At 40.3% G+C, this 24,541-nt stretch overlaps 1 protein-coding gene across 1 annotated transcript in view; it reads right to left on the bottom strand.

Annotated features, from left to right (window-relative positions):
• Positions 1-6,897: 6,897 nt before the first annotated feature.
• grik2 (glutamate receptor, ionotropic, kainate 2) overlaps positions 6,898-24,541 on the bottom strand; it is a 256,121-nt gene continuing 238,477 nt past the window's right edge. The window contains exons 12-13 of the mRNA XM_072250332.1: positions 10,707-10,957; positions 6,898-8,189 (exon numbers count right to left, since the gene is read on the bottom strand). Of these exons, the coding sequence (XP_072106433.1) occupies positions 8,025-8,189; positions 10,707-10,957 (416 nt within the window). The 3' untranslated portion in view covers positions 6,898-8,024. The remainder of the gene's footprint in view (positions 8,190-10,706; positions 10,958-24,541) is intronic.

The following is a 24,541-nucleotide window of genomic DNA, read 5'->3' as shown; positions in this document are numbered from 1 at the left end:
CACAGGTCTGATGAACGCGAAACAATAGGGTCAGAAACAATGTGGATAAAAAATTAACTTGGATTGCAAAAAGTGGTTGTTTTTTTTACACAGTTTGAAGTTAGACAATGGCTTTCTCCAGAAGTCAGATTGAAACCATAGATTTCTGTATATACTGTATATTAATGACTTGAATATGGTTGCTCAAGAAAATTGTCAAAATATAAGGGTGACGTCAAACCTAATAACATAGTTGATAGTAAGGAAAATAGATGATGTGGATTAAAAGAATGAGTAGACAAAGAGAAGACAGTATTTAATAAAGATAAATGTAAAATAATACATTTTATCTGAAATAACATGCATAGACTAAATGACACATTTCTAATGAGTGTGCAGGAATAGGCAGATCTGTATGTATCAATTCATCTATGAAAAAGGAACAATATGCTGAGAGAACATGTCCACTTACTGAAGGATATAGCACCTGAATTTCATAAAAGAGGCATGGAATATGATTATGTTGGTTCTAAAACACTATCTGGATCACAGATGATGCATTACTGCTCATCACACTATACGAAGGCTGTGAAGGTCCAGGAAAGTCTACAGAGAAAGATACACTTGAACATTTACAGGAATGAGAGACTTCAACTCTGAAATTAAACTGGAGAAGCTGGACTTATTTGCCTTTGAGCAAATAAAGAAGAGACTTGATACCAGTTGACAGAACTTGGTGGGTATTAACAGGTAAATGGAGAGAAACATATTTTTCAAGTAAAAGTTGTTTTAAAAACCATTGTGTCTGTAGATTTAAGGTGGATGTGAGGTAAACTATTTGATACAGACTTGTTAATGATTTGGCACTCATTTCCTGGAATACTGGTAGAAACCCAATTAGTTGTTTCAAAAGGAAAATTAGATGAGGTTATGAAATAAAATTATTCGTATGGTTACATTTAAAGAACGCATGAATGAGACTGACTGGTTTATTTACTAGGAGGCAATGTTTTAGGCCGATTAGCTCATTCTGTGGCATAACAACTCTTATGATTCTAAATCCTGATATAAATGTCCTGGGGTTGTCTGATACTCATCCATCAGCAGCTATCTCAGTTTCATCAAAACTTAATATTATACAATTTCATTTCTAGACCCAGCCTTAACAAGCTTGATTATATTTTAAAAATCCTTTATAGGGAACCTTGATCTTGTAAATGAACTTCTGTAATTCAATGGAATGAGAGTCCCCTGTTCCCTGATACATCAGCCATTGAAGCCACATGAGTAAAACAATTAGCCACTTGTAAGAATATCCTTAAATTTTCTCTATAGTGGATACTATAGAGAGAGTGCAGAGGAGATTCACAAGGACATTGCCTGGATTGGAAAGCATGCCTTACGTGAATAGGTTGAGTGAACTTGGCCTTTTCTCCTTGGAGTGACGGATGATGAAAGATGACCTGATGGAGGTGTATAAGATGGTGAGAGGCAGAGGCAGAGACTTTTTCCCCCAGGGCTGAAATGACTAACATGAGGGGACCTAGGCTTAAGGTGCTTGGAAGTAGGTACAAGGGGGATGTCAGAGGCAGGTTTTTTTACACAGGTTTTTTTACACCTGTCAGTGAAGGTGGTGGAGGTGAATACAATAGAGTATTTTAAGAGACTTAGATAGGTACATGATGCTTAGAAAAATAGAGGGCTATGCAGTAAGGAATTCTAGGCAGTTTCTAGAGTACATTACATGGTCAGCACAACATTGTGGGCTGAAGGGCCTGTAATGTGCTGTAGATTTCTGTGATTCTATGATGGATTGCATTTGACTATATTAGAAACTCTGCATATAAATCCTGGTGTACAGTGCACAAATGGGAGATTTCAGTTTGTGGGCTCTTTTTAGTCCATAATGATCTTCAAATCTCCATTCTCAGTTCTGGTCTATAAAAGCTTTTGTGTACTTTTTCTAACTCATTGACTAATTTCATTTAAAAATTAAAAAGCCAATTTCCATTTGATTTCAGTAAGGTCATGATTGAAGTAGCTGAGGAATAATTGATTTGTAGGAAAAGTGAGAACTTCTGTAGATTTCACTATAAATTTATGTTTTTCTCCCTTAGCATTTTATTGCCCTGCAAAACAGCTCCTCAAAAAAGAACATGAAAATGTTAAAGTCAGCCAGTTTATCCAGAAATGAATCTGCTGCTCCACAGTGTAATAATGGGATGAGAGTGGTAGCACAAAAGCATATTGTACTTCTCTGTTGGATCTTCAGTTGAATCTGTACAAGGGACATCTTGTATTTACAAAGGATTTCATTTATGTCAGCCATTTATTCCAACAGTTTATTTATTTCATAGCACATATTAGAAGTCTTCAAACTGTTGTTTATTTTGTATTTAAATTAGGGATGGTATTGTACCTCAAGGCATCATTAAATACTACAGATTACCAGACAAGCTTATGATAATTCCACGTCCTGTTTTAATAGAAGAATGCAGCAAAACCAAACCGGAGTTCTTAAAAAGGGAGCAGGCATGGTCATTATGGGCAGTGTGGCAACCTCCTGTGCTGTAATAGTTTTTATGACTCCAAAAAAAGATTTGTTACCATGTAAAATGATGAAGGGGACCATAAGTGGAGGAGGAGCATATTTTATTTTCAAACCATTAAAATCATTGATAACAAAAGTACAACTCTAGCCAAATGAACACAAAGTTAGCTTGCCCAGGAAATAGCGCCTACCAGAAAGGCAAGAGAAATTTCATTTTCTACATTATTTCTGGCACAGCACTGTGCTCATCAGGGTGAAGGGCTCAGTAGAGGAGAATGAAACAGTTGATTTGTAACAGTAGCCCCATTAGGTACGAAATAAACGTACTTTACTTTGATCCGAGCAACAAAGAATGGTTTTCCCTGTGCAATAAATGGACAAACTAGGCAATACTCTATAAATAATTCTGCTAGAATGTTTTCTACAATGCAGTAGAACTCCTGCCAAGACCTAGCCAACATGTCTATAACCTAACCTATTTATTTTTGGTGGTTCCTCGTGTTGCAACAAGCACACTTGCCTGGAATGGTGATGTGGCTCCCTGTACGGTGAAAAGTGATGTGCCTCCCTAAACTGTGAATGACCAGATTCTGATTTCTACTTTTCTTTTAAATTGACATCAAATTTACAGCACGTAAACAGGTAATCCAGCCCACTTAGTCTATTCTGGTGCCATAGAAGGCTCCACCAACTCAATTAATTTCAGCATTATTTCCCAATCTGAATTGAATTGATATTTTTTCCCCAAGGTTAATTCCTGTAGGGAAAATAATCTCGCACATTATATAAATGCCCTTGTCTATTGTATATTTCTTTCACTATGTTGTTACAAGGTGGTGGACTATCTGTGGATTCTCGATGCACCGTTATCCAAATTCAACCAGCTAAGAGCAGTGAGGGGCTCAGGGTGTGGTCAGTCTCACTCCGGTCTGACCAATAATTTCCCTAGTCTTTCTCTTTCTCAAATGATTCAACTTTAAAGCCATTTGACAAGTGGGCAACATCACTGTACAATATAGCACATCCACACATGATGCTCTGCCGTGGAATACTGGGTGCAACATACGACAGGCTTTTGTTACAATAGTACACACTTGGTGCTTTTGACCAGGGATGAATTCATAGGCAAATGTGCTCAGAATTTTGTTCCAATCAATACTCAAAGGGAGCGATCCTCAATGAGTCAAACTCAACTCCAACAGAACAGCCTATCTTGGCATTTTAATTCCACTCTTTTCTTCAGTTAATGATCCTTCTGAGCTGTTTCATCCACTCTGCTCAAGCAATATTAAAACTGGACATTTTGCTGCATCACTATTTGTGTTCGCTATGATCCATCCCATTTGGGATCCATAATGTCCAGGATAATTTTGTGCAAAGGGCAGATTGGGAGGGATTGGACTAGGCTGGATCTGATTCAAGGCCTCTTTGATGAAGGGACCACATTGTAATGGGCAGCCACACCCAGTAGTGAGATATATTCAACGTCAGTTGGTCATTTTAAATTAAATATGTGGTTTTGAACACCATGACACTGCTTGGAAATCACATAAATGGGCAAAAGTGGAAGAGGTTTTCTCTCTAAATTTACCAAGTATCTTTTAAACAAAGTAATTCTTGCATATTTGCTGCCCTGAAATGTTGATGTGTCTTTCAAATCTTTTGTCCTTGTATCATTTCTAATTCTCTTCTAACTCCCTTCTAAATAAAATATTTCTTGCAATGTATGTACATACACTTAGTGGCTACTTTATTAGGTACATCTGCCCATTAATGCAAATATCTATTCAGCCAATCATGTGGCAGCACTCAATGCATAAAAACATGCAGACATGATCAGGAGGTTCAGTTGTTCAGAGAAAATATCAGAATGGGGAAGAAAGGTAATCTAAATGACTTTGACCATGGAATGGTTGCTAGTGCCATTTGGGTGGTTTGGCTATCACAGAAACTGCTGATCTGTGATTTTCACACAAAACAGTCTCTAGAATTCACCAGGATGGTGCAAAATAACAAAAGAATATCCAGTGAGCAGCAGTTCCATAGGTGAACTTGGCTTGTTAATGAGAGAAGACAGACAGGTTTAAGCTGACAGGAATGGAACAGAAATGTTAATAACCAGTGGTGTGCAGAGGAGCATCTCCAAACACACATGTTGAACCTTGAAGTGGATGGACTAAAGCAGCAGAAGACCAGAAACATGCAATCCGTGGCCACTTATTAGTTACAGAAGGTACCTAATAGAGCAGCCACTGCGTGCATGTGAGTATGCATGTGCACAACGATTGATATGGCATTTCTCACTTGGGGAGGTGAGCTAAGGAGAATCTTGACAAAAAGCAAGCTCAGAGGAGAGTTAACAATTGAACAAAGATTTCAAAAAATAATTTAGTTTCCAGTTCACCGAGCTATATTTTGTCTTTATTTTAATAAAATGCCTTAACTTTGGATTAATCTTTATCTCTAAATAGAAAAGCATGTAGTTATTTTGGAAACAGGTGCCCCACTTCAACTCAGGCTTATTGTGAGGAAGGTGCACTATCAATGTGGTGTAATGCCAACACTAGTAAGGGAGCGTGGGAACGTGTGTGTGTGTGTGTGTGTGTGTGTGTGTGTGTGTGTGTGTGTGTGTGTGTGTGTGTGTGTGTGTGTGGCGTGTGTGTGTGTGTGTGTGTGTGTGTGTATTTATGTGTTGCATCATATTTGGAGAGTTAACTAAATCTGAGGATAGATTCCACGAATAAAGGAGTGACGTCACTTTGCTTTGAATGTAGGGAGTCCAAGAAAGAATAGGGAATTTTAGTCATGGCTAGCTTGATTCTCTGAACATACATTTAATTTACCAGAACAGAGGTATTATAGTTATTTCTAGGCCAGATGATGCTGCTGACTCACAGCTAAGTTGACACATGTTTGATCCTGACCTCTGTTGCTGTCTTTAAGGAATATGTATGTTTTCCCAATGACTACATGGGACTCCCAATGATGCTTCAGTTGCCCCCCCCCCCCGCCACATTCCAAAGAAGTGCAGATTGGTAGATTAATGGACTACTATATGTTACATCTGGTGAAACATGGGGAATTAGGGAAGTTGATGGGCAAGAGAAAATACGTTACAGTGAGGTAGGTTGGGGAATGAGATTGAAGGCATTACATTGAGAGTCAGTATAAACTCAGTGGGAAGAATGGTCACTCTTTTGCATTGTAAAGGAATATGAAAAATATGTAATATAAAGTTGGTACTTAGTGAATACCTGAATCATCAATGACCCTGTCCAGTGGGCTCAACTCCCCACCAGAAGTGTAGACATGGAGAAGCATTCCCCAAATGCAAATAGAATAACGTTAGGATACTGAAATCAGACAAAAATAAGAATATATTAACTCCAGGAATAGTATTAAAAATGGCTAGCAGGGAAGTTGACATTGATTCAGTGTTCTTTGTTCACTCAATGTTCAATGTTCAAATACTACAACCAAAAATGCAAGTAGAATATTTCACCAGGTAACCAAAGCAACCATACATGTCAGAGAAGTCATGCTCAGTAATATCCCAGTCAGGGTACAGCTTGAGTTCTATGCCCACTTCCAGCCACTCTCATCCATTCTCACAGGAGTAGCCACGACCCAAGTTCTATAGTGTGGCAGGAAACAAGTAAACTGGATTTTTCATTGGATGTAAATAAGAAGCAACATTGTAGATGGACAGGAAATAGTAATTGTAATTGGAAGACATAGATTCAGTAAATAATTATGAGAATGGCACAATGAAGAAACAATTAGCAGGTAAATTTAGGACTAAGTTCATGAAACTCTTCTTCACCCATTCTACTGATAACAAAAATATGCGGTGATTTTTTGCATGGAGAAATGAACTCCGAAATTCCTAAAATGAATTGAAACTATCAAATGCCAGGATGGGCTGAGGTTGGAGTGGGAGGTGAAGGACCCAAAGCAATTTTTCTAGATAAATAAGAGAGAAAAATGGCCATCATTCACTGATTTTGAGGATATCAAATACGTTAGTTTTGATTTTTCTGACATTTCTCAATGCGATGACATTTAACACAATTAGATTTACTTCACACTATTTTAGGTATCTGCAAATATCAGCAAATGGAAAAACATCATATTTTACTCTCTGTAGTACTTGGTGAGTTATTTTGCTGGAACAGTTGCCAAATACCATGAGGAAGGGATGCAATGCACTTCCACTGGCGGCCAAATACTTTGTGCAAAATATTGAGTTAAATGTAGTGTGAAATAGTCAACTATTTTTTTTTCTATTCCATTACTTTTCTCTTTGTGCATAAATTTCAGACAATACACAGTATGGACTTCATTTATTATCACAATATATGGCCAAGACTTTGCCTTTTATTACACACAATAGTTCATCACTGTATGCTATCAGCCTAATGGAAACCCATTGAGATTTAGTGCCCGAGTGTTCATTTTTTGATAAAAATTATTACAAAAATTCCATACAAAAACTATTTTCATATAAATCTTGCATTTCCACAAATAAACATGAACATCTTGAAAAACTGCCCACAAGGAGTTGTAGCAGTGGTGATTTGAGATTTAGTGCATTCTACAAAAGAGTCTCCTGCAACATTACCATGGGGTCATGTCAATGAACAATCCTATATCCGTATTTATTTTGGCAGAACCACACGAGTTGAAAGGTCAGGTGTCAAATCACTTCAGCTGGATGTGGGTGTAGGTGGGTGACACAATTTGAAAGGACTGATTCTGAAGAACCAGGGAGGGAAAACACACTCTTCTGTTACCACAACGAGGTATGCAAACCGAAACGTTAAACCCTACCTCATCATTCAAGTTCTGAAAAGTACTTCACAATCCATCATTTAATAAGATTAATTGTCTAATAGTCTCTCTTTTTTTTGAGGGTTCATTGCAGTCTGATCCTTGCTTTTAACAAAGAAGATCTGACAGAAAACAATTATTGCCTTGTGTTGCCTTCTGATGGCGAAACACCTGAGAGATCAGGAGGGTTTCACCAGGCTTCCTATGCCTCTCAGTTCTCTTTCATCTTTAACCTCAATTATTTCAATGCCCTCTGCGCATCTTAGAACATTTATTAGCACTATGTGCTCTCTTTATACTTTAGCTAAAGCTCCATATCAGTTTTCTCTTTCCTTTCCATTTTTCTCTCTTTTCCATTATTATCACAGTTTGTTACCTGCATGGGGAGAAAGAGAAGGAGGGATGAGAAGAGGAAAGGAAAGGAAAGGGAAAAGTCTAAACTCTTTTAAAAAAATTTTATTTGTAAGTTTTGGTCCTTCACAAGGTTTTCAGGATCTGGCTTTGACCACCCTGTTTTTATGTGGTAGGCAATTTCTGTTTCTTGATGCGGCAACATGAGGTAACTCGCTTGTTCGGCACGGTTTGCATATTTCCACAGGAAACACTCTTGCAGGTCATTGGGAACAAAGATTGCTGTTTGTGCTCGGTGTGGATTTTCTACACTTCATGCCATTGTTTCCTTTCCAGGCAATCTCCTGTCGTTGAAGGTATGCATGTTGATAACCTCTTCTGTTTTCACTATGACTGGTGGCTGAGGCCTGTGTTTCAGTCGTCGTTGACACTTGAGAGACAACCTGAGCTCCTCGACCATTGCACTACAGAAGGACCTCTGTGGGGAAAATTAAAGACTGAAAATGAGATGCCTTGAAGCAACAGTAAATTCACATGTCAGCATAGATTCTTTCCCTTAACACCAGGTTATCTTGACAAAGATAGAAAACAAACCCTATAGTACATTTCTTCTCTTTAAATAAAAAATCATGACTGATTTTTAAATGTATTCTGTATAAACTGCAAGAAGCTATGGAGATGAATGACATAAAGCTGGAAAAATTCAGTAGATCAGGCAGTGCCTATAGAGACTTTAAAGCTTGTTTGATTTATAATTTTCCCTCACTCTGATGAAAGGGCATTGACCCGATACATTGCTTCTCTTCATGGATACTGCATGACCTTTCATATACTACCAACACCTACTCTATCTAGCATCTGCAGGTGTTTTAGAGCAGCAATGGAGCAATCGATTGTATTCACACAGTAATCAAATGAATATTACATATCAACAAATAATACACATAACAAAAATAAATGCTGATCATAATCTCCTAAATCTGTAGCTGCCACTGTAAGGTGACCAATTACAATATATTCCCACCGATAACCCCTGATCTCCAAACAACCCCATGCCAAACTTTTCTCCAATAGAGGAAGCTTTCGTCAGTTGTCAGCAGTAAACAAGTGCAAGGGTATCGTTCTTTGGGTTTATTCAACGCCCACACATTTAATTCAATTGACTTCAACAGAGTGGGATGCACAAGATGTGAGGATGATCATTGCTTGATACACTCACACAGGTTTGGTATTGGTAGGCAAAGATACGTTTTTAACGCCAAGCTGCCAGGATGAATTGTAACATTTCTAAAGATCACCAGCAGTTAGATTAAAATTACACAAATGAAGAAGAATATCATTTCAAATATCTGGATTTTAACCCATAAAATAATGTCATGGAAGGAGATTAATTCCACACTTTGCCATTGAAACTGGTTAAAGGTCAGTCAAGGCTTATTGCACTTCTCAGCTCTACACCTGCAGCTCATTTCAAAATTGGCTAATAGAGCAGTTACACTTATCTTACAAAAGAATAAGGAAAAGCTACCAAATGCATTAACCTTTTAACCGACAGTGTATTTCACAAGCCGGTGTGCTAAAATCAATCATGAGAAAACAATCAAACCTCGGCATCTTTTAATGCCTGTACAGATATGCCAGAAAGGCTCAGCCCCCAAGTTTGCTTGCTAACCAGTATGTGACTCCTCCTGCCATTCATTAGGACACTCAAGTGATGATTCGTGAAGGAACCACCCGTCCGGCAACTTAACCCCCGAGGCAAAATGAGTCCTAAAAAAATGTGGACATGTGACAAGATGTAAATTTTACATGACAAAATTTAAACAGGAGAAAGTAGCCAAAAAGTATAGAAGTGCAATGACTACAATTGCTTGTAATCCTTCAATTATCTGTTGCTGCAGCCATAATCTTTTTTTTAAAAAAAAGCTAATGGCTTCACGAGGCTGAATAAACCACATATTGGCCCATATTTTGACAGTAGAGTAACAAGTCAAAGGTTCAGACTTACTAATCATAGTTCTAATGATTGAACATACTTCATCTATGTTGAAAAGCATTACATTTACTTTTCCCATAATCTTAAATGTTTGTAATGGTGACCAATTTGAACAACATGATCATTCTGTCATCTGCAGTAAGTAAGGCAGGCTTCTCTTGGTCGCTGCAACTTGGCAGTCAGAGAAAGTGCAAGGCCTTAGTTTAGTGTCTTGAAACAGTGTAGTAATCATTGCACATCTACAGAAGAAAACAGTGTTTAATCAGAAAGGAAAATTCAGGAGATGTTCAGTGGAGACAAAGCATTATGGTTAATTAAAAGCACAGCATGAATCAAAAATGCTATAAATGGTAAACATGGATTCAGCTTATTATCTGACAAAGACAACTGTCAGTTGTAACATGTTTGTGGATTGAGACATGGATTCAATGACTGCTGTCTTAATGCACTCTGCTTTCTGCTATCTGTGTTAATGAGACAAAGTCATAATGTTTCCTTTTTATTACTGTTTCCTACACTGAAATATACTGAACTGCCAATAACTACTTTACACAATTACATTTATTGAATTGAACACAAAATACAATGGGTAAACAATGAAAACATTGTATTTTTTGCTGCTCAAAGATTAGAATGTACCTCAGACACAAAGCAAAATTTATAGTTTTTCAAACGGAGGTATTCATGCTGTATTTGAATGTGTTCCCCTGGTTATCTCACACAATAAATAAATGATATTATATAACACTGCATTAGTGTTAACACTAAAAAAAACATTATTGTACATCTTCAAAGAATGATTCAATAGAAGTGGGCTTCAAGAAAGTCGGTAAATATTACTATTGGTACAAACTTCAAATTCTGCAAACATATATTCAAAGTCTCTGCCATATTCAACATTTAGATACCACATAATCAGTTTTTGCACTAATATAGGATCAATTGGACTGCACCATACAATCTCCAGTAACTTGCAGATGTGCTGGAAAAGTCCTTTACCTTCTCAAGCTGCGCACTTTTTTTCGACTTATACAGAAATTCGCCCACTGCTACAAAGATGGAGAGCACCAGGCCAGCAGCCAGTACTATAAAGATGCCCCCAATGTTCTGGACTCCTAAAGCACTGGCTTCTTTACTTTCTTCCTCGGGGCAGCCATTCCCTCTCCACCATTTCTCCTTCATCATGTGCAACTTGCCGTCCTCTTGCAGCTGGAGAATGGCAATTGTGATCTTTTCCCTGTACGGTGAACCTGGAGGTCAACAGAATGAAATAGGATTAGCTGCTTACCATGGAATTCCATCCCTTTGTTTACAAAGCTTATGATAGTCAAACTGCTCCATGTTGCCCAGTAACTGTAAAGATCAAAGAGATAAACAATCAGTTCAAAATAAGTTTGTTGTGAAGAAATAAACATATGCCTGTGATGTACACTGGTGCTGTGAAGTCAGGGTAGCTTGGAACTGGACATCAAGAAGCTTGAAAACAGTCCTCAGGGGTTGCCCTCCAATCACCATGAATTAAGTAGGGTCTCCTGAATACAGTTGTGAACATTCTGGGAGCCAAATAAAAAGACACTTCGGGATATTAAGTACAACACTGGCAAAACATCTGGGCAGGTATACAGATAGGAGATTTTCAGAGGGATGTAGACCAAATGTGGTGTGGGCAAATGGAAGAAGCACCTTGGTTGGTATAAATGAGTTTGAAGGGCTTGCTTCCATGCTGGATGACTCAATTCTTCACACATTCTTCCCGAAAGCTCCCTTTAGGGATCATTTTGAACATTATCATGTTTCTGCTGGGTTGGAGGAACAAAAACAAAACATTTGCAGAGGCTGGATTGTTGAAGATGCCAAGCACTGTGAAATTTGCAAGAATAAGTGGACCGCCCTACAGCCTTGGTCCTCATTTACATATTCTGAAAGGGTTACTCCCACCCATTGTTTCTATCTGTAGGAAGTTCAGTTTAAGAGTTGGGCCACTACCTATAGGTTATTTCCTGACTCTGTAGGAAGGGCAGTCACTTTGGTAGTCAGTTGAAGGTATCGGTAGAGCGTGTCAAGGATTGGACTGAATTTTTAGCAGTAGAAATGCTTGTAAGAGCATCCTCTCAGCAGGAAAATAAAGTACAGCAGTGGTCCCCAACCACCGGGTGGTACTGGGCTGCAAAGCATGTGCTACCGGGCCGCGAGGAAACGATAGGAGTCAACTGCACCTTTCCTCATTCCCTGTCATGCCCACTGTTGAACTTGAACGCATGCAAGGTCATTACCCACGCGAGGACATCAGTCGGTCATTAACCTACAACTACTCGATGAGTAAAAAACAAACGTTGCTTGAGGGTTTCTTTGGAAGAAATGGTAGGGGACGTAAAAGGCCGAACGATGATGATAACGCAGAGATAGCTGAGGCCGAGACTGCAAAAAAAAAGGAAGCTTCCTTCAACAGAAAATACGACGAGTCATACATAAAATATGGCTTTATTATGACCGGTGACTCGCACGCTCCAAGCTCCCTGTGTGTGATACATGGAGACAAGCTACCTAATGAGGCAATGAAGCCCTCGAAACTGCTTCGGCACCTTGAGTCCAAGCACCCTGCACTTAAAGACCAACCCGTTGAGTTTTTTGAGTGGAAAAAACGTGAGCAAGTGGGACAGAAGTAAGTGCTGAGAGCCACCACCTCCACAAATGCTGCTGCCCTATTGGCTAGCTGTATTGCTAAGGCTAAGAAGCCTTTCACTGTTGGTGAAGAATTGATTCTGCCTGCTGCCAAGGACGTGTGCCGTGAACTGTTGGGAGAAGCTGCAGCTAACAAGATGGCACAGGTTTCTCTTTCAGCTACCACAGTTTCAAGGAGAGTCGATGACATAGCGGAGGACATCGAAGCACAGCTGTTGGAATGGCTTAACAAGTCTGGTTTCACTACCCGAGTCAAAGAAGTTGCTCCTGAATGCCAGTCTACACACTGTGTCACACCCAGGGAAATGCTGGCTAGCCGAAAAATGTCACCTGATTTTAACAGCGTATTGAGTGACGTTGTTGAAGTTATCAATCACATCAAAGCAAAAGCCCTTAACTCACATCTGTTTGAGCAGCTTTGCGAGGAAATGGATGCAGAGCACAAACGCCTTCCCTTACACACTGAAGTCAGGTGGTTATCAAGGGGGAGAGCCCTGGCCAGAGTTTTTGAGTTAAGAGAGCAGCTACAGAGATTTCTTTCAGGAAAAAAATCACCACTGGCAGCACACTTCAGTGACGAGGAGTGGATGGAAAAACTCGCTTATCTGTGTGACATCTTCAACCTGCTCAATGAACTCAATTTGTCACTTCAGGGGAGAATGACAACTGTCTTCAAGTTGGCAGATAAAGTGTCTGCTTTCACAGCCAAACTGGAACTGAGGGGACAGCCAGTGGACAGGGGCATATTTGACATGTTCCCAACATTAGCTGGGAATTTGGGAGAGACTGAGGCTCACAGCTGGTGCGCGAACAACTATTTTTGCTGTCGACAGAATTCAAATGTTATTTCCGAACCGCAAGTGACCCAAGATGTGCAAAGGAACGGGTCCGTGACCCATTTGTGAATGTCCCCGGTGAATCATCCATGTCAGCACAGGAAGACCAACTCCTCGAGCTTGCAAATGACGGTTGGTTGAAAAGTATGTTTGACATAACATCTCTGCCGGCATTCTGGATCAAATTCAAGGCTGAATATCCTGAGATAGCCACGAAAGCACTGAAAACGTTGCTTCCATTTCCAACATCATATCTCTGCGAAGCGGAGTTTTCTGCAATGAATGCAACTAAAACTAAATTGCAGTATAGGCAGGACATAAGGAACCCCCTTATGACTTACAATTGACTTATCACTATATTCACGAGAGGAAAATATGCGCTGTGTGTTTAATATTAAATTCGTTAGACAAACCCTTTTATAATCAAAATTGAGTGTATCAGCCACTGATAAGTGACTTATAGTTGACTTATCACCTATATTCCGGTCGTGATTAACACCCCACACCCCACCGGTCGGCTGGTCCGCAAGAATATTGTCAATATTAAACCAGTCCACGGTGCAGAAAAGGTTGGGGACTCCTGTAGTAGAGGGACTAATGAACAACCGATACACTGAGTCAGTCAACCCCTCCATTCAATCAGGTCAATAAACAGTACCTTCTGCTAAAGTAAGCAGACTTTTAAATGTGCTTCTACTTTTAATCAGATCTGGCAGTGGAGAAAGTTATAATGTGAAGTATCTAAAGGTTGGTAACAAAAACATTCATTACTGTTAGAATCATGGAAATTTTATGATACAGGAGAGGATCATTAAGCCCATTGTGTCTGCATCAGTCAACAGAAAGCTGCAAACCCACTCCCACCCTCCTGCCCTGGGTCTGTGTTTTCACAGGCAATGGGCCCTGACGTATGAGCAGTGGAAGGAGCACTCTGCTTTACAAACTATCCATCCCATCAGCCACCTCCAATCCCATCGGTGGAAGACTAGATGACTCCCAAACTGGCTTCACAGAACCAGAATCGAGAAATATCATCTTCAATCCTAAATAAATGCCTAAGAAGTGAGCAGGAGCATCTATAATACTGGCTAAATACAATAAGGTTTCTGGTTTGACCACAAGAACTGAAGAAAATATAAGTGGGATCAGGTCATCTGGTCCCTCAGGCTTACCTCATCATTAAGTTTAATCACTGATAACCTGCCTGAGGCCTCCATTCTGCCTTCTGAGCCAGTTTTCTACACTTCTGAATTCCTCAATCTTTCAAAAAATTTCTACTCAACATTGTAAAGGCTCAGTTGCTAAATATGTTCATAACAGAAAGACATAGGTATGTCAATATGAAGAGAATTAAGGGATATGATGCATCAAGAAAGTGAAGCTGAGTTAAAAGAGCAGACATGATGTCATCTAATGATGCAAAAAGCACAGGGCAAAATAGTCTACTACTTGTAATTTTTTATTGCTGTTCTCTAGTTCTAGAGATTGCACTCTGCTAATACATCTGGAACCCAAAATGAAGTACTAAATGAAGATCTTTGCATGGGAAATACTTGATGGATCAATGGGTAACTCAAAATCTGTCTGATTAAGTAAGCATTCATGGAGTAGCCCTCTGCTTGGATTGAGCGGCTAGACAAAGCCCAACTAAGGAACTCATGGGAAGAAAAGGGAGAGGCAACAGCACAGAAGAAATTACAAATTGCCTTATATGATCTCAAGAAGAAATTCTGTTTTCTCTGATACCACAAGGAAAATTTCCGTACTCCCAGTGGCTGCCAATACCTGCCTTTACTTCTCAAGTAAATGCTGTTTCCAATTTCCAACTCAGTCCCAGGTTAAAATGAAATCAGAACCCCAGTGCCACCATACACAGACACAGATTTAACAGAATAATTTTTACAGTTCATATTGAAAATGGAATTAAAACTGAGCCAACAACAGAAGCCACTGACAGTTAAAAGACTGATTGCTTCTCTTTAGATACTGCCTGATATGCTGAGCCTTTCAGGCATTTTTCATTTTCATTTTATAATATATAATTTAAAGATTATGTAACACCCTGGGAAAAGTTTTACTGCTAATATAATGGTCTTTCTGTAGAAGCAGTTATGGTTACAGATAACAGGTGCTTTGGATTGTGAGCTGTCCAATGAAGGGAGTGTGTTTTACATGTTGTGTGTCTGACATCAGTGTGTGAGCGGGGTCATTTGGTTTGGTGGGAGATGAAGGGAGAAGATGCCGGAGAAAAGAGGTCATAGGACACGACCCAGAGCAGGGCCATGATCTGATCAAAGGGGGATCGACAAAGGGGAAACCATGAGCTCCGACTTGTGCACATTAGACTGTTTCATTAAAATGGGCCTTTGTCTTTTTATTCGTTTTTACTTTACTAACCCCGTGGTCAACTTAAGAATTATGAAGTTAAGTCATTTAATTGTATGTGATGTACTGCCTGTTATTTCGCGGTACTGATTTGTAACAAGGTAACAAGTCACGCAGCATCCACACAAACAGGGAGTTTCGGTGTGGGCTCACACCTCAATCTCACACGTTTGGTGGGGCCAGCGACGGTCTTCCCTAGACTTACGCAGCCGACAGAACCAGTGTTTCAGTTATATTTATCTAATTGTCAGATGTACATCAAAGCATACAGTGAAATGCATTGTTTGCGTTAAATCAAATCATCAAGGATTGTGCTGTGCAGCACACACCCTTCTGTTTAACGTTGTATGCCTCATTTCTCCTTGGCCTGTAATCAGTTACCAACATGGGAGGATGAGCAAGTCAACAAAAGATCAAAGAGACCCATGGAGTTTTAGAGAGATATAGCACAAAACTATGTCCTTGCAATCTATTTGTACTAATCTTACATTAATCCCATTTTATTCTACCCATATCTCTGTCAATTTCCCTCACCTACACAATTGGTGCAATTCAGTGTCCAAACAACCTGCATGTCTTTAGGATGTGGGAGGGAATAAACCCGCACAGTCATGGGGAGAATGTGCAACCACCCCACAGACAGTAGCAATGTCAGTGCTGAAACGTGGGCACTGTGACACAGTAGCTATACTATGCAGCCCCACCAGCAGTAGAGACGGTAACTGTGTGATAAAATTTTCAACATTCAATATCTCCTCCCACCACTAAGCACATCTTTCCCTTCCCCCCACCCTTTCTGCTTTCTGCAGGGATCGCTATCTATGCAACTCCCTTGTCCATTCATCCCCCCCATCCCTTCCCACCGATCTCCCTACCGGCACTTATCCTTGTAAGCAGAAGAAGTACTACACATGCCCTTACACTTCCTCCCTCACCACCATTCAGGGTCCCAGACAGTCCTTCCAGATAAGGCGACACTTCATCTGTGATATACTGTGTCCAGTGCTCCCGATGCGGCCTTCCATATTTTGGTGAGACCTGATGCAGACTGGGAGACCGTTTCACTGAACACCTACGCTCTGTCCGCCAGAGAAAGCAGGATCTCCCAATGGCTACACGTTCTAATTCCACATCCCATTCCCATTCTGATATGTCTATCCACGGCCTCCTCTACTGTCAACATGAAGCCATACTCAGGTTGGAGGAACAACACCTTATATTCCATCTGGGTAGCCTCCAACCTGATGGCATGAATATTGACCTCTAACTTCCGTTAATGCCCCTCCTGCCCTTCGTACCGCATCCCTTATTTATTTATTTATTTACTTACTTACTTACTTACTCTCTTTTCTCCCTCTGTCCCTCTCACTATAACTCCTTGCCCATCCTCTGGGCTCCCCTCCCCCTCTCTTTCTCCCTAGGCCTCCCGTCCCATGATCCTCTCCCTTCTCCAGCCTCGTATTCCTTTTGCCAATCAACTTTCCAGCTCTTGGCTCCATCCCTCCCCCTCCTGTCTTCTCCTATCATTTCCGATCTGTCCCCCCCACCCCACTTTCTAATCTCTTACTATCTCTTCTTTCAGTTAGTCCTGACGAAGGGTCTCGGCCTGAAACGTCGTCTGCACCTCTTCCTATAGAAGCTGCCTGGCCTGCTGCGTTCACCTGCATTTTTTATGTGTGTGTGTTGATTCAATTTTAGATTTGTCACTTAATTCATGTCTACTTTTCAGAGAAGTCAAATGTAACCTACATATAAGAAATCTGTTCATTTGATGAACACGTGAGCATAACACTGCTCTAGTTGATGGTATTTAAACTTGAAAGATAAAATTTTACATTTATTTAGTAATGTCAGAGCATCTTACAGAGGCTTACAGCTAATTAGGAACTTTTGCACTGTTGTAATATGAGTATGCTGCTAATTTGTGCATAGCAAGATCTCACAATAATCAATCCAGTAAGGACTAGTAATATTATGGAAGTTGTGGTAAGGCAGGGGTTAAAGACAACATCCAGGCAAGTACAGCCTGGGCAGTTGTTGTCAGGTGAAACCTTTGAAGTGAGACCACCAGAGACAGCCCTGCTTACTACAGACAAGATAAACTGGGGTGGCTGTGGCAGTGTGTACTCAAACCAGTAGAGGGACTCCTCTGTAGACTTTTCTAGAAAGGTCTTCCTAAAACATAGCATTCCTTTACACAACAGGAGGTGCTGGAGACAAATGAGATAAGAATAACAGAAGGATGTGAAACATACCCAACAATGAGGGGATAATTGCTTTACTAACATTGAAGTATCAGCTCGCAGTTTCTATTGACCTAGAACATCTCTATTGTGAATGGTGATTGATCGTGCAAGTAAGGAACTCAAACATATACAGACAATTTACCAAATGGTCATATCTGTAACAGATAAGCCAATTCTGCATAAAGGTACCAGTTTTCTGTCCTGGGTTCAGAACAGTGTGGGCGACAGGGGTCATGTTGTTCTCCTTGTGCACAAGTAAGCATGTTTGAGTTGTAAGATTGCATGTGTTCTGCACCAAGTTATGTTATTTATTTTATTATCAGCAATGACAGTTACTTGGAAGTTCCACTGAGAAAGCTAATCCTCGACTTCGTTATACAGGGGAAAGGAATTCAGCCAAATAGCTGATCAGTCCTAAATCCTAAGATGCTCATATTTGAGCAAAGAACTTAGTCTGCTGCTGGAATGCAAATTTCCTCCTGTATGGAGTAGTCAAGGTATGCCTGTACCTTAGTTGCTGACATCGGAAAACTGCAGCATTAAAAAAAAGGTTGCCTTGGCCTGGGTTGTACCCCATATAATGTTGCTGTCAAGGATGTGTCTTCCATGAGGTTGCCATGGTTCAGGTTGTGTCACACATGCGGTGTCCCGCACGAAGCACAGGGAAATTTGATAACCGTGTGGTTAAAAAAGAGGAATTCCAAAATTTGTACGTGCATGCAAGTGTTTCTGTGTCCTAATTTTCTGTGCGTGTGTGTGTGTGTGTGTGAATGATAACATGAAAATCCCCTGTCTTGCACCTCTAGAAGATTCCAGTAGCATGCATGTTTGTACATTATAAGACATAGTAGAATTAGGCCATTCTGGCCCATCGAGCCTGCTCTGCCATTTCAACATGGCTGATTCCGGACCCCACTCAGGCCCATACACCTGATTTCTAATCATATCCTTTGATGCTCTAACCAATCAGGAAATTATCAAATTCCGCCTTAAATATTTCCATGAACTTGGCCTCCACTGCAGTCTGTGGCAAAGCATTTCACAGATTCACAGCTCTCTGGCTTAAAAAAAATCCTCCTTATCTCTGGTCTAAAAGCTCACTCCTCAATTTTGAGGCTGTCCCCTCTAGTTCTCTAATTCCAGGTACCGACCCCCACCCCTCACCAAAGGAAACATCGTCTCCACACCCACCTTATCTAGTCCTTTCAACATTCAGTAGGTTTCAATAAGAACCCTTTGCTTTCTTCTAAGTTCCATTGAGTACAGGACTAAAGCCGCCAGTCAAGGAGTCTGTGGGCCCCAGGTTGGGAACCCCTGAAAAATGTAAGAACACTGTGAGGTGGCCTGTAGTTGTTCAATGTATATGTGAAATGCAAAAACAACTAGATGAATCCTGTAAAAAGCAGAGAAAGTGAGCAAAAGTTATTGGAAAAGAGCAGATGAAGTATAAGAGTATCTACCTCTGTGTTTGAAGAAAGAATTAGCACCACAGTCTGACAATGAGCTAGATGCTGTACTCCTGCTTACCCAGGCATGGTTTTAACAAAGCCCATGCCAAGTGACATCTCTTGATTACTCAGTGATGCTGGTACCCTACCATAGGCAGTGGTACCCAAACGCAGTATGGGTGATGGAGGGGTGCAGAGGGGATGAGAGAAATTTAATTTAAATATAGCTTGAACTGATCTAGTAGAAACTTTACGAAAGTGCTCCCCTCACATTGCGGATTGGCACCAAAAGAAGTGTCAGACAGGGGACAACGATATTAATGAATATGTAGAACATGTGCGTAAATGTTTTCAAAACTATTCTGGATTTACTCTAGAAGTGGCGACACCCAGTTTAATAAATTTTATCGTAAATAAATTGCACCCTAGGTTAAAGGAAAACATATAATGTTACTTCTGTGAGATGAGAAGCGTTAAGTAAAATTGTGAGTGTTTTACAATATTGCCAAAAGTAATTACAACATCAGAGGATTAAAACTGTTTAGGGGAATGGGGATAATACTTGTATGAGATTTCCCAAGATGCTCTACTGTAACCTCTTGGCAATATTGTACATTGCTTTAAAATTATTGCGATAGCCGGCTATACAATTTGGATGCTATTTTAACATACATCTTTGTATTATATGTAATCAAGTTGACAATGACCAAATTTTGGCTAATCATTGCCAAATTAATTTCTCCTTAAAATTTTATTGTCAACTTTGGTTTTAACATTACCTACTTTATACACATATAGCTCATACGACCCACTTGTAACTTGTAATTTTTGTTTTGAACAGCATAGTTGTTTAGATAATACTATTCTAAATGTGAAATAAATTCTAAATGGGTTTTACAGTTCTTTGATCTGGCAAACATGGAGATGGGACGGTGGACTTGGTGGGGTAAACATGGGTATGCCTGGCCAATAGGTTCAAGGATGCCCTTGGGCCAAGGCAATGTTCATGATAAGGACTGATGGACCGAACTCTTGATCTTTGCTATTTGCCACCTTAAGTAATCACTATGCATTATAAGTTTGTGTAATCTGGACATCTGTTTTCTGTCTAAAAGGCAGAAGTATCTCACAACACTAATACTCCTAACACTTTTTCTTGCCTTAGTCACATACTAACCAAGTTGGGTTGTTGGGTTGTTGGGTGTGCTCTAGCAAGGGCCTAGGGTGGCTTGCCAAAGTGTTTATCATAGTAATTTTGATCCTGTGCTTTACCTTGATAATGAAATTAGAACTGTAAAAGGAGCATAGGACTGCGCTGCCCAAAGGAATGACTCTTGCCAAAACAATTGTTTTCAAGGATGGCATCAACCTACTTATAACAATTGCGTAAAACAGTCCCCCACTCCCCCCCCCCCAGCTCCAAGGCTGCTTCATGAGGACAGGGTGAAGAATATTACTGTAACCAATGAGGGATGGAGTTGGGTAACAGTATATGCATGTTTATACTACTGGTGACCCTCTGAATCCTGTTAACTGATAGGCCTATCACTGGCTGCCAGTGATACCCCTTCTAATATGGATCTTTGTCCTGAACCAAAGCAATGGAGGGGTCGGTATCTGGCCTACTCTCTCTCTGTCTACATCCTACTGTGTTGGGCTGCCATTCAAGAACTATAGAGACTGAGTGTTTCTGGATTGTAATGCTCCTGTTCTAGGAACCTGCCAGGCTGGCTTGTGAAAGCACTAACACTGTGTCAGCACTGCTGGAGAAACTGGCTAATGATACAACCTTAGCACTACATGGTACAGGCCAGGCCATCAACGGCATAACTGCGGAAATGCTCCAATCTGCACTGTGACTCTTCAAAATCGATTAGCACTAGAGTTTCTGTTGTTTGAAAGGTGGCACTGGTGCCATTATTAGCTAGGAGTGTAGCACATACGCCCCTGATGTCAACAGCCAACTGTCCCTGATGAAACTCTCAATCTCAGAGATTCTGTGCTATTGAAATACAATAAGGTTTACATTGTCCTCTACGGGACAAAGAGGTGGAAGTATGGAAGTTGTGGTAAGGCAAGGGTTGGAGACAATACCCAGGTAGGGATAGCCTGGGGCAGTTGTAGTCAAGTAAAGACCTTTGAAGTGAGATCGTTGGAGACACCTCTGCTTACTACAAATAAGATAGACTGGCGTCAAGACAGATGAGTGAAACCTCTTCAGTGAGACTTTTCTGGAAAGGCCTTTCTAAAACATAATGACACTACACAATAGGAGGTGCCAGAGATGGATGAGATAGGAATAATGAACCACACCCAGCAACTAAGGGACAATTGTGTTACTAACTTCAAAGTGGCAACTTGTAGTTTCTATTGACTCTATTGTGAATGGTAATTGATCTTGCAAGTAAGGGACTCAAACATATTCAATTTACCAAAAAGTCAATATCTATTACTGATAAACCAATTGTGTACAAAAATAAACAAGAGAATATCTGCAGATGCTGGAAATCCAATGCAACACACACAAAATGCTAGAGGAACTCAGCAGGCCAGGCAGCATCTATGGAAAAGAGTACAGTCGACATTTCGACCCTTCATCAGGACTGGAGAAAAAAAGATGAGGAGCCAAAATAAGAAGGTGGGGAGAGGGGCAGAAGAGACACAAGGTGATAGGTGAAACTGGGAGGGGGAGGTTTGAACTAAACAGCTGGGAAGTTGATAGGTGCAATAGATAGGCTGAAGAAGGGGGAATCTGATTGCAGAGCGCAGGTCCATGAAAGAAGGTAAAGGGGGAGGAGCACCAGATGAGCAGGCAAGGAGATGAGGTGAGAAAAGGAAATAGGAATGGGGAATGGTGAAGGAGAGTGGGGGGCAGGGGGAAATACCGGAAGTTTGAGAAATCGATGTTCATGCAACCAAGTTGGAGGCTACCCAGACAGAATGTAAGGTGTTGCTCCTCTAAACTGAGTGTGGCCTCCTCGTGACAGTAGAGGAGGCTGTGGACAACGCCGCCAGCCACCAGCTTCTGCATCCAGCACATAATTCTCCATAACTTCCGCCGTCTCCAATGGGATCCCACCACCAAGCACACTTTTCTCTCCCAACCCCTCCACTCCCCCCCGCAACATCCCAACATTCTGCTTTCTCCAGGAATCGCTCCCTACGCAAATCTCTGGTCCATTTGTCCCTCCCTACTGATTTCCCTCCTGGCACTTATCCTTGCCTCTACACCTCCTCCCTCACTACCATTCAGAGCCTCAAACAGTCCTTCCAGATGAGGCGACATTTCACTGTGAGTCTGTTGGGGTCACCTACTGTTTCTGGTGCTCCCAGTGTGGACACCTATCTATCGGTGACACACAACATAAATTGGGAGACTGCTTCGCTGAGCACCTATGCTATGACTGCCAGAGAAAGCAGGATCTTCCAGTGGCTGCCCATTTTAATTCTACAACCTATTCCCATTCCGACATGCCAGTCCATGGCCTCCTCTGCTGCCGCAATGAGGCCACACTCAGGTTGGAGGAGTGGGTATTCTGTCTGGGTATCCTCCAACCTGATGGCGTGAACATCTATTTCTTGAACTTCCAGTAATGCCTCCCCGCCACCCCCCGCCGCATCACCATTCCCCATTCCCATTTTCCTCTCTCACTTTATCTCCTTACATGCCCATTATCTCCCTCTGGTACTCCTCACCAATTTTCTTTCTTCCATGGCCTTCTGCTCTCTCCTAAAAAATTCCCCCTTTTCCAGCCCTGTATCTCTTTCACCAATTGACTTCCCAGCTCTTTACTTCACCCCTAAATTGTGCCTGATCTCAATCTCAAGCACATTGTGGTTAAAACATACTGCAATTATGCATTCATTCTTTGATGACAATTAATTAGCTTTTAAAATATACATACAGACTGCAAAAAAATATTTCCAACAAAATGTTTACCCACTAGGGAAAGCAACAGATGGACTTCAGCCTGGAGTTCTGTTTAATGCTTGTTTCAATAATTGAGATTTGAAATATTGTGGAATATTGGTAGCTCGGGATCAATAATTGAGATTGCTCACAAAAAAATAACTGTTAGAGAGTGTTCTTCAGTTGTTAAAGTTGCTCAGTATAAAGAAATAGAAGCTTATTTGTACAAAATGTTGTGTTAGACATGACTAAAATCAATCATTTTTAGTTCAGTAGCTAAGTGCTAAAGTAGTTGAGTGTTTTGGTTCCAACTGTAAAATCATGAAATGATGTCCAAGGGTTGCTAATCTTGTTACTGTCTCTGGGGTAAAAAGATTGGACAGGCTTTGTCAGTTTTCCACCAGCTTGTTTGGTGGAATATCACATGTTAGCAAGCTTTTCTACTTGACACAGGATGAAACTGCAACAAGCTCCCAGTCAAGCAAACTGAAAGTACTGTTAATGACAGCTGTAGAGACGAGAACAGTACAGATATGCCCTGTCATCTACAGCTGGAGTTTATTCGAACACAAGCAGCATCCAGTTGGAAACAAAAATATGCAGAACCAGTTCAAAAATAATTTTTTCTAATCTATATTAGAAACATATCGCTGCAGTATAATATTGTTCCAGAAGACAAGTTATTCTATTGAAAATAGGAAAATTGAACATTTCTTTTAGGAGTTCTAGTGAGAATATTACTTACTTCAATAGACCTTCAGTATGTGTATTAGATTTACTGTTCCATTATAAAAAATCAATTGTATTTAAATTTTATGCTGCCAAATTAATCTTTCTTTGGAATCATTGGACTGAATAAAATTGAAATTGATGTATTTTTTTAACATGTTATTAGTGGACTTTTGTTTTTGCAGTTGGAGGCCAGCTGTTACTGTGCAACCATGATCATTAGAAAGAACTATCTCTGTTCCCCTAGCAATGATTATAGGCCTTGACATACATATTGGTTATTTTAGACTAATTGCAGTTTTTCATGTTTTCACATTTCAAATTTTCACTCTGCATGTTAAACTGACTGTTAGTTTAGCTCAAAAAACCAACAGTATAAAAAATGAACAATTTTCAAAACAATTTTTAAGAGAATATAAAAAGTTGCAGCAAACTGATAAGCCACAGCCAAGTATGACAGAAGAGCACCAGTGTGATATCTTTCTGACTAGTATTTTAACACAAGGATTGAACTATTTAATTGAAATGGGTTATTGCCATTATTTATAATCTTTTTTACTGTAAATTTATCTTCTTTTCCTCCTGTAAGTTTACATGT

This window comes from Mobula birostris, chromosome 2, assembly GCF_030028105.1.
Source record: "Mobula birostris isolate sMobBir1 chromosome 2, sMobBir1.hap1, whole genome shotgun sequence".
Classification (NCBI taxonomy): Eukaryota; Metazoa; Chordata; class Chondrichthyes; order Myliobatiformes; family Myliobatidae; genus Mobula; species Mobula birostris.
Note: the sequence above shows the minus strand (reverse complement) of the source record. Positions and strands in the feature narration are given on the sequence as shown.